Source organism: Microtus ochrogaster, chromosome 6 (genome assembly GCF_000317375.1).
Source record: "Microtus ochrogaster isolate Prairie Vole_2 chromosome 6, MicOch1.0, whole genome shotgun sequence".
NCBI classification, from domain to species: domain Eukaryota; kingdom Metazoa; phylum Chordata; class Mammalia; order Rodentia; family Cricetidae; genus Microtus; species Microtus ochrogaster.
This window is the reverse complement of record NC_022013.1, coordinates 83,741,831-83,752,960: the sequence shown is the minus strand read 5'-3', so window position 1 is coordinate 83,752,960 and position 11,130 is coordinate 83,741,831. Positions and strand designations below refer to the sequence as shown.

General features: G+C 44.8%; 2 protein-coding genes across 2 annotated transcripts in view; both read right to left on the bottom strand.

Annotated features, from left to right (window-relative positions):
- Positions 1-9,020, bottom strand: part of LOC101978975 (histone H3.3) — an 11,299-nt gene extending 2,279 nt beyond the window's left edge. Inside the window, exons 1-3 of the mRNA XM_005348960.3 lie at positions 8,948-9,020; positions 7,327-7,477; positions 5,880-6,033 (exon numbers count right to left, since the gene is read on the bottom strand). Coding sequence (XP_005349017.1) covers positions 5,880-6,033; positions 7,327-7,454 — 282 coding nt within the window. The 5' untranslated portion in view covers positions 7,455-7,477; positions 8,948-9,020. The remainder of the gene's footprint in view (positions 1-5,879; positions 6,034-7,326; positions 7,478-8,947) is intronic.
- LOC113456214 (serine/arginine repetitive matrix protein 1-like) overlaps positions 8,545-11,130 on the bottom strand; it is a 3,916-nt gene continuing 1,330 nt past the window's right edge. The window contains exons 2-4 of the mRNA XM_026779994.1: positions 9,602-10,192; positions 8,948-9,024; positions 8,545-8,886 (exon numbers count right to left, since the gene is read on the bottom strand). Of these exons, the coding sequence (XP_026635795.1) occupies positions 8,545-8,886; positions 8,948-9,024; positions 9,602-10,192 (1,010 nt within the window). The remainder of the gene's footprint in view (positions 8,887-8,947; positions 9,025-9,601; positions 10,193-11,130) is intronic.

Sequence of the window (11,130 nt, the reverse complement as noted above, 5' to 3'; positions counted from 1 at the left end):
TTTTTTTGTTTTTCGAGACAGGGTTTCTCTGTGGCTTTGGAGCCTGTCCTGGAACTAGAGACATAGCTTCTTATTGAAGCTGGAGTCCTCCAATTCAGCTAGGCTGGCAAGTCAGCAAGTTCTAAGGATCTGCCTATCTCCAATTCTCCAGCACTGAGATGATAGATAGACACCATGTCCCTCTTTCAGTGTGTACCAGGGATCTGAACCCAGGTCCTCACTCGTGTATGAGGAGCACTTTAATGATTGAACCATCTTTCCAGTCTCAACTTTGTTTTTTGAGACCAGGTCTGTGTCGGAAATCTGGGACTAGCCAACCAGGTTAGGCAGGTTAACCATTGAGCCCGTTAGCAACACACACACACACACACACACACACACACACACTTAAATTTAGGCCGAGTGCTTTATTTTCTTTATCCTTTATTTTGTATGCTTCTTTTTTATTGTTTTATAGGTGCACTATACATTTTCTCTGCTCCCCTCTCCTCTGACCTCCACTTACTGTCAGTATTTAAAAGCATCTACCACCACCGACAGCTTTTTACATGGATGTTAAGAGATTGAACTCAGGCCTTTCATGTTTGCAAGATAAGCACTTAACCAAGCTTTCTCTTCAGCCCCTACTTTCATCCTTTAAAAAATCCTTAGTACCCCACTTCTATAAAAATCTGCCTCCCTGGAGGAATATGTTCTTGGTAATTAAGTTATACTACAGTTACTTGACATTCATATTGCCCTATTATGTATCAGTCAGCTTTTACCATCCTTCAATTAATTTGCTAAGAGATCTCATTCTATGTAATGCTTTGTTCCCATATAGATGTTCAGTTTTGCTGGTTTGCTTTTTATACCTAACCCTAATTAAATCTCCAGCTGGGCCTACTAGTTCAGGCTTCTACCTACTTTTGAGGCTAAGGCAGGAGATCACATGTTCAAATCTAGCCTGGACAACTTAGCAAGGCCCTGCCTCAAAAACAGTAATAAAAATCTGTTCTGGGAAGCCAGGTGGTGGTGCACACCTTCAGTCCCAGTACTGAGACAGGTGGATTTCTGTGAGTTCAAGGCCACAGAGTGAGTTCCAGGAAAGCCAGAGCTCTGTTATACAACAGAAACCTTGTCTCAAAAACCAGATCTGGCCGGGCGGTGGTGGCGCACGCCTTTAATCCCAGTACTTGGGAGATAGAGGCAGACGGATCTCTGTGAGTTCGAGACCAACCTGGTCTACAAGAGCTAGTTCCAGGACAGGCTCCAAAACCACAGAGAAATCCTGTCTCGGGAAAAAAAAAAAAAAAAAAAAATCTGTTCTGGGAATAAGCATGATTCACAGTATGACACCACCCCCCGACTCTTTCTGTACAACTCACTCATATCTTATATATTCCAAACCAAAATCTTTACTGTTTAGAAACTCATTCTTGGGCTGTTCTACAAGTGAAGTAAAAAGTCTAGAAAGTGGGCTAGTGGGATGGCTTAGTGGGTAGTGGCTTGTTGGCAAACCTGACACTCTGAATTTGATTCTTGGAAGCCTACATGGTAGAAAATCAAGTCCTCCAACTTGTCCTGACTTTCATGTGCACATGCACAATCACAAAAAATAATAACAGTGAGCTAAGTACAACACTGTGGCCTGCTCTCAGGAATTTACAACGTAGAAACCAAAAGAAGTTTCTCAGTAAGAAATCAGTTTATCTTGTTTAACTCAGCATTAGGATGAATGCTCTGTGAAGGGTAGCACAAACTTCTAGGAACTAAAGAGGTGTCAGGTTTCTGAGACTATTTGCTTCTAAGAGTTGTGAATTCTGGAAGATTACTGAACTCACAACACACATATATTCCCAATTCTTTTTACCAAATGCTCCCAAATCCCTTTAGCACTAAACTTGTAAAGAGAGCCCAGAGCAGGAAATCTGACTTCTAGGCCAGCCAGGTCTAAACAATAAGACCCTGTATCAAAATAAGATAAAGCACGTTATGACATTAATTTATAACATTTTCTATTGTTTTCTCAGGCTATTTCTGTGTAGCCCTAGCTGTCCAGAAACTCATTTTGAAGACCAGGCTGACCTCAAACTCAGAGATCTGCCTGACTCTGCTTCCTGAGTGCTGGGATTAAAAGTATACACTACTACACACAGCTAATCTATAACACTGAATAGATTTACTACCTGACTGGTTTCAAAAACTGTCCATTCTTAATATACAAACATTTTAGTTCAAGTTCCCTGACATTTAGGGTAAAAGCTAAGCATTCCATCGGCCAATTCCCAATTATCCACATCTACCTCTCTGAACTATTTATATTCCTTCCCTTTAGTTGTGTAGTCATCTCCACAACTCCCAACCTAGCTTCCTTTACTGCTAACCAGTAACCAGGGCATAATTCAGTGTAGACAGAGTGCTTACCAGGGAAGCAGGAGACCCTAGATTCAAGCTCCATTTCGGACTGCAAAACAGAAGTACACTGCTCTGTCCCACCTCCTTTACCACTGTAACGCTACTGTGTCTAAGTTATAAAGTACTGTGCAGTGCACAAAAGCAACACCACCCAAGTAATACATAGGATTTGAAGTTATCCAGTTTTAGGGATCTTGGAATGTTGGGGAAGGGTGACAGAGAAGCTATTTTTAAAAGTTAATGATGCAGTTTTAAAAAGATTAATTTGTTATGTGTGGGCGTGTGGAGAGCCTGCTTGTACCTGCTTCACACCCATGCATTCATGCCAGTGCCCCCAAAAGCTGAAGAGGAAGAGCATTAGATCCCCTGGAACTGGAGTTACAGGTGGCTGTGAGCTGCCTGATGTAGATGGGAAATAAAGGAAAAACAGCTTTTAACCACCGAGGCCATCTTTCCAGTGCCTACAATCCTTTTTTTTTCGAGATAGGGTTTTTTTCTGTAGCTTTGGAGCCTGTCCTGGAATCTTATTTTGAGACAGGGTTTCTCTTTATAGCCCTGGCTGCCACAAACTTCCTATGTAGACCAGGCTAGACTCAAATTCAAAATATTTGCCTGTCTTACTCTCTTATTTCTTCTTTTTAAAAGACAGAATGACAATATGTATTATTCCAGGTTAGTCTTGAACTAGCTATGTAGTCTACCCTGATGCTGACTAATGACCCTCCTGGAACTATTCATGAGTGTTAGAATTACAGACCAACAAGCCCCATCACGCCCAGCTTAAACTGTATAATTCTAATGCCAAAAATAGAGTAACTTGTTTTTAAGAGACAAGGTTTCACGGGTATAGCCCAGGCTGGCCTTGAATTTGTATCAACACCCTTGCCTCGGGCTCTCATGTGCTGGAATTATAAAGGTTGAGTCATCACAGATTAAAGTGCTGTTTGGAATCCTATCTGCTTCTAGATCCTACTTCAACCAGACTTTTTGTCTTGTGATACTAGGGCCTTGCATATACAGATAAAGAACAGGACTACTATGTAGCATCTCTAACACTTTCGGAGCTATTATCTTACAACTAATCTACAAGCATGCACACACACACACATACACACATGAAAAACTTAGAAGGAAGATAAACCTAGTTATCTTACGAAAGGGTCTCACTCTGCATAGTCTTGGCTGGCCTAGAACTCCAGAGACCCAACTGCTTCTACCTCCCCGAGTGCTGGATGATAAAGGCCACCACCTCCAGCAAGATCCCTCTTTTGAGCTGGGGTCGTGACTGGTTAAGAGCGCTTGGCTAGCTGGGCAGTGGAGGTGAACACCTTTATCCCAGCCCTTGGGAGGTCAGCCAGAGAAACCACGCACGCATGCGCGCGCACGTGCATGTGTGTGTGTGTGTGTAGTTTGCCTATTATGTACAAGGTTTTGGATTTGATCTCAAGCACCACATAAAGCAGGCACGGTAGAGCATGCCTGTAATTCCAGTCTTCAGGTATATGCTGGAGCAGTAAAGTTCAAGGTCACCCTCAACTATACAGCTGGCTATTATTTCAGAATAAACCTAAATAAACAAAAGTTAGTCCACTCAAAAATCAGAGGACACTGAAAAAAATTTGCACATTTTGCTTAAAATCATTTACTGGTAAGTATGAAATAGAATAATATTGACAATGGACATTTACACGTGAATTAATTTAAAAAGACAAGCGTTCTCCCACCAACATGTTTAATAATTTCAACTGAAAAAGCTTTATTATCGGCATGTAAGGATGATAATAATAATAAAAAAGGCTGTACTTCCAAGTAGAGTGATGTGTTAGACATAGTCTACTAACAGTAAACAAAACAAAAAACAAAACAAAACAAAGCCATTAGTCCTTTTAGGGTTCTTAGAAATTGTGATTTGTTCAGAGAATTTATAAGCAGCTATTAAAATATAAATAAAATTCTAAGGAACAGTATGGGGGGATTTTGGTAGTTGAAATTTCAGTCATTTCAATCTACCATGAATTTAATGGATGCCTATTCCTGGAATTGACCAGTCAAATGAAGCTTAGCCTAACCACAGAAACAGTTCAACCAATTATATGCCGGAGTGGAAGCCATCATCTATCATATATAGAGTAAAAGCTAGGACAGCAACCTTGAAAATCCTCCAATGGTGACACGCAGTAGCGCCCAGCAATCTACCCTGTGCTTTCTGACCGTGTTGTTGTTCATTTTATTTTGAGAAACAAGGTTAATTATATCTATGCATTTGTCAAGTATTTTTGTGTTAACTTCCCATTTTAATCCTGTCCAAAGTATTTTATACACAACTATCTCCAGAACACTGGTCCCAACATTAGAACTAAGGTTAAATTCACACCATGCTTCCTATTTGTTTATTTATTTTTTTAAATATTTATTTATTTATTATGTATGCAATATTCTGTCTGTGTGTATATCTGTAGGTTAGAAGGGACACCAGACCTCATTACAGATGGTTGTGAGCCACCATGTGGTTGCTGGGAATTGAACTCAGGACCTTTGGAAGAGCAGGGAATGCTCTTAAACCACTGAGCCATTTCTCCAGCCCCCCCATGCTTCCTATTTAATTTGAACTCTACAGTTCCCTTTCAACCTAGTGTTCAGTCCATGTTACTTTACAAACCCACCTGGAATGTAGAATTCTTGAACACTGCCTACTCTATTTAGATATTAAACTGCATCCTAATTTGCTTCTTTACATCCGTGAAGACATTTCTTTGTCACTAATGACCAAAGTGACAATAAATAGAATTCTAGTTCTCTATCCTAATGTCCTGCAGCATCCATAAACCAAGCTAGAGTTAAGCATGGTTTTTAATGCAATGCTTAAAAAATTAAATGCCATAACTGTATCAGGCTTTAGAATCAAATTAGGGGTTTAATTAATTTATTTTTCCTAATATTTATTTATTTATTTATTTATTTATTTATTTATTTATTATTTATACAGTATTCTGTCTGCTTGTATGCTTGCAGGCCAGAAGAGGGCATCAGACCTCATTACAGATGGTTGTTGAGCCACCATGTGGTTGCTGGGAATTGAAGTCAGGAACTTTAGAAGAACAGGCAGTGCTCTTAACCGCTGAGCCATCTCTCCAGCCCCAGGGTTTTAATTTTTATGTGTATAACCTTGAACCATTTATTTAGGTTTCTCAAAACAGGTTTTCTAAGTGTAACCCTGGCTGTCCTGGAACTCATTGTGTAGACCAGGCTAGACTTGAACGCAAAGATCAATCTCCCTCAGCTTCCCAAGAGCTGGCATTAAAGGCCACGACTACCCAGCTACCTTGAACTATTTAACCTTTAAATTTCATCAACAGTGAATCATATCATAGCCTACCTCGTAGGCTTATAACAATAAAGTTACACAAAAACAAAAAAGATGTGTAATTGCTTTTGATACAAATCATAACAAGAACAAGGGTTTTCCTCACCCATCAGTTTACCTGCAAAGCACCAATAGCTGCACTCTGGAAGCGCAGATCTGTTTTGAAGTCCTGAGCAATTTCTCGCACCAGACGCTGGAAGGGGAGTTTGCGGATCAGAAGTTCAGTGGATTTCTGATAGCGTCTGATTTCACGGAGTGCCACAGTACCAGGCCTTCAAAAGATAACATTAAAGAAGTTGTTACTAAATCAGCATATGACACACAGAAAAGCAGTAATTCAGCAAATTTTCAAAGAATGAACCGCTCAACTAGTCTTCAGTACTGAATTTCACAGATCACTTTTATGATCTGAATATTTAATTCTTTTAAGAGAAAGATCACTTTTAAAAATAAAAAAAGAAAAGGCAGTTAATCAAGCCCTACATTCATTTTTACCTGTACACACACACATCTAAGCTAAATATTACACAACTTTGAGCTGAATATGGTACTGTATGCTTGCAGCACTGGGGAGGCTCGATACCAGCCTCAACTACATAATGAGTTTCAGGCAAGCCCAGGTTAGCTGGAGCCCTGCCGTTAAAAAAACAAGACGAGAATATCTTTGCTGTTAGGCTGGCAATAAAGATGGCGTAGACGCTCCCGTGTTTAAGTGTCACTTTCCTTTGCCGCATCTGTGCCTTAGATTTAATGTCCTAAAAGATTTAGCCCATGTAATTTATTACGATTCACTTAACACTGCTGTATTCGATCCTCACTATTCTATCCTCAGTTATGATTACGTTTGAAAACTTGATTTCACATTGTTTTTTCCACATGGAAGAAAACTTTCTAAAATTAAGTCACTGCCCTATTTTTTTTAACCCCCAAATATTTCTTCTACTGTATGAGCTCTTCACTGTAAAATCTGTTTATGCAAATTTGGGCAACTTGTGCCCTCTAATGGTAGATGTCCTTAACAACAGTGCTTACATCAAAATAAAATGAGGTAATAAAGGAGGGAAAAAAATCACCAAGTAACTATGATCAATGGGGACTTTACTGGTCTCCCTAAGGCAAGCTATTACTAAGTGATGAGGGGCAACCTAGGAAAAATGTGTGCGTTTGTATACACACACACAAATTATATACACAACACATATACAAAATCATTTACGTATATAAAATATATGTGTTCATAGTATATACAAAAGTAACCATTTACTAGTTAAAAAATTAATAATGGCTAGTTAATAGTGTCCTATTATCAGTTGGGTACTGGGTCCCTTTAGACTTTAGATCGGATTACAGCTTCAAAATTTTATCAATAAAACCTGATACCAAGTTACACATATCCATAAACAAACATGCATATAAATACATATACTAGCGGTAGTAAGTATTTAAGACGGAGAAATATCTTTTACCCAAAGCAAAAAGTACGACTGTTACCTACCCATCTTCTTGTTCAAGTGCATGGACATACTGTTAAGACACTTTTTTTTTCCTACCCCTTTCAAAAATACCTGTAACGATGAGGTTTCTTCACCCCTCCAGTAGAGGGCGCACTCTTGCGAGCGGCTTTTGTAGCCAGTTGTTTCCTGGGTGCTTTACCACCGGTGGATTTACGGGCAGTCTGCTTTGTACGAGCCATGGTATGGGCACCTCCTTACTTACCTACCAGCATTTAAAAAAAAAAAAAACCCATCATATTCAACTAAAACATACACATTTTCCTGCCCCCCCCAACTAATCAGTATAGAGGAGAAAAAAAGCCGTTATATAATTAATCTGAAAGGGCGCGGATCAGGTCTACTACCCAAATATGACTTAAAACAAACTAGAAAAATTGTCAGCATTAATATTCATAATGCCAATTCCAAGCGACAAACGGCCAAAACCAGCGAGACCACTCCAATAGGTTTTGATACAATTTCTTTAATTAAAGTAGAAATTAGAAACGCCTGCAAACATTCGATCACAAACAAAGTCAAATGAACGAAGCCAAACCACAGAAAAGGTCGAGTCAAATTACAGTAAAAAAAAAATTAGAAAAAGGATTCACCCCCCCCCATTCGCGCCCCCCCCCTCGCGCTTGGCAGTTGGATTGCTGTAAATATCTGAAAACATTCTTGAGGTTTGTATCTTTACGGTTATGTTGATAAAAAGGCGTCTCGAAAGACAAGAACAACAGCTATTGCCAGTGAGCATTCCACAAAGCCCGTCCTCCCGGGCTTCGCTATGGAAGCCGACTGCCCCGCACCCAGGCTTAATTAGCGCTCGAAACCGACAGCCCGGCCCACCCCAGCCCCACATAAACTTTTGGTTTTGCCTCCCCCGGGTCCCTGGGTACCGGGTACCCGACCTGCCCGTCTCAGCCCCGGCGCCCCGCGCTGGCAGCAAGCGACTCGGCTCCCCAAGACTAGCACAAAATGGAAACAATTGAAAAACGTATCCGATTCCCTTCCAACCAGACAAACAGCAAATCGTTCGAAAATACCCCATCCCCTGCCACGTGCCGCTCGCCACAAAAATGCAAAAGTTCTTTTTTGTTATTTTGAATTTCATATGCATCAAGTTTCTTTTTCTCCAAAAAAGGCAAAAAATTGTTCTTAAAATCTTTTCTTCCTTCCATTTTAAAATGGGGAAGAGAGAAACGGGGGGGAAAATATGGTCGGTGACCAGAGAAGAGAGACAAGATGGTGAAGCTCAGCCACAACTGTGGGGAGGCAGCAAAAAGCGAGTTAGCCCGGGGTGGGAAGCGGCGGCGATTTTACCCATTTCGCGCCCGAAAAACTGCGGTCCGGGACCCGCAGGCGGCAGTTGAGGGGCTCGCGCGGGACATGGTGAAGGTCTGGGGTCCCGGGAAGGGGCGGCGGGCGGGATTTCACCGAAGAAAGGGGAGCCCACGGCGCGGGAGGGCGAGTAGGCTCGGCACCGCGGCGGTGCCGCCGCTGGGCTGAGGCGGAGACGGGGGAGCCGCCGCCACCGCCCGAGGGAGAGGAAAACTCGCTCCCCATCTCCGTTTCTGCGCCAAAAAGTTTGCGGGTCGAGCCCGAGGGACTGTGGGTGCCCTCCGCAGCCCGCTACGAAACCGACGGTGGACCGGGCCCGGCTCCGGGAACGCGGGCAGACGGAGAAACTTACCCCCCTTCTCCTTCGGCTGGAGCTCGGCAAGCGAGAGGCGGCGCTGGCGTTAGAGAGCGGCGGCGGCGCGGCGACGGCTGCGAACACAATTGAAAGATGGCTGACACCGAGGCTACCCCCTACACACGCCGCCCCGCCCCGCGCCGCGCGCCAGCCAATCACACACAATGGAGGGAAGGCTCGGCCCCGCCCAGGCCCCCCGCGTGCCCCGCCCCTCCCCTCCCCCCGCGCGCTCGTTCGCTGGCGCGCGCTCGCTCCTCCCCCGCGCGCCGCCCGCCCCTTCCTCCCGCCGCCTTTCGCGGTGTGTACAAACACAAAAGACACGCCGAGGGGCCGCTGGGCCCGCAGAGGCGCCGTCCGGCCCGGCACGTCCCCGCCTCGCGCTCCCTTCCCACCGGGTGCGAGCGTCACCGTGAGCCCCTGAAGCCCGGCTTTGGGGTGCAGCGGGGCTAGTGGGGGGATGGGAGGGCGGCTCAGGCCGCGGACGAGCGCCCGGCCTGCGGGGGGAGGGGCACCACCCCCGCGCGCGCCCCCGAGGCGCCCGGCTCGCGTGGGGGCGGGGAGAAGGCCGCGGCCCGGAGGTCGCCGCGCCCCAGTGGAAAACGCGCCCTAGCAGGAAGCTGGCAAGTGGAAGCCGGAGAGTCCCGCGCCCACTTTCGGCCCGCGCGGCAGGGGCGGGGGACCCGCGGTTCTCTTCCCGCTTTCTCTCCCGGCCAAGCGCGGGCACGTCCGGAGGGTCGGGGCCAAGTCGCCTGAGGACAAGTTGGTCGTCGCGGACTCTCGCCCGGGGGAGGCGGGGCAGCCAGGTGCAGCCTGCAGGGCAGCGCGGAGAGTGCCAGCGCTTCGCCGGTGGCGGCACCGGGGCCGAGGGACAGGGCTCACCCTCTCTCCCTGGGCCTCGCGACGTTCTTGATGCAAGATGGCTGTGTTTTGTAAGCCTCTGAAACAAAGTGCAGCACAGCTGTAGCTGCCTAGGGCCCGGCTGCCAGGCCGGCCAGAGTGGGCCTTTGAACCGCTTCACCGTGGGCGGGTTGCTGTAGGAAGAAATCGCGTGACATAGTAGTTTAATGTTGTCAGTTGTAAGAGGCTGAAAACGGCAGGTACAAGGAAAAGCTGTAGGGCTTGCTGTGTTTCCCGCTTTCCCGCTGCTCTGGAGCTCGGACAGCACTGCATAGCTGAAGTTCTCATTAACTGCCCCACAAACATCCGAACCGTCCCCCAGATGGTATTGACCGGGCTCTAAAACTATGTGTGAAGACGTTCAGTAGGAGGGTCATGAAGAAGATCCCGGAGGGTAGGGAAGGAGATAAATTTTATAGATGACCTCTCAAAGCAGTCTCTTCATAAACATTATCCTGAAACAGATCTGTGGTATCAGATAGGAAAGAAGAATTGGATTTGTCCAAGGTCACATAAGAACAAACCCAGGAGAAACAAAATAATCCAGGCCTCCTGTTTCATTATTATTTAATGAGTGTTAAGTGTTGCTGTGATGAACACATGGAATCTGCGACACTATTCTAAAAGCACATATGCAAAAAAAGCCTGCACTGAACCTCCAGTGAAGAAGCCCTATGGTTTGAGCCAAGAAGCATTCTTTTTTCTATTGCTTGTTTTTGTTTTGTTTTCAGGAAACTAAAATATTTGTTGCTAGATTTATCCCAGAAGGCTGTTGCATATCAATTGAATCAATCATATCTTCAAGAAATGCTAACGTGTCCCAGATAGTACTCTTTGTATGCTTGCTAGGTTTTCCCGTGCTTTATTCCTGACTTTAAGCAAATATTTCTAAGGGATGGAAGTACTGTGTCAGGTGAACCACTTCATGGAGATGGTGGGTTCTCTGAAAGTGTCCATCTGTAACACGGAAGTAATATTTATGTGAAGGCAGCACACAGGCTTTTTCTGGGAATATGACTGGTTATCCTTGGTAACTTCAGGAAGTTTTCCAAATTTGCCCTGTATGTATGGCATCCCAGCTCTGGTCGGTATGGTTTTGGAGGGCTGGGATTGTTAGAATGGAATAGCAGTCCTGCCCTGGTTGAGTCTTTCTGTCTCTGGAAGCATTGCCTTGCACAGGAAAGCTGCACTTGGCCAGGGGAGAGGATGCCTCGGAGCCCCAAGAGTGGCGAAAGACCGTAGCTAAGGGAAATGGAGATTGCCCCGGTTAAGGGCAGGCTGGA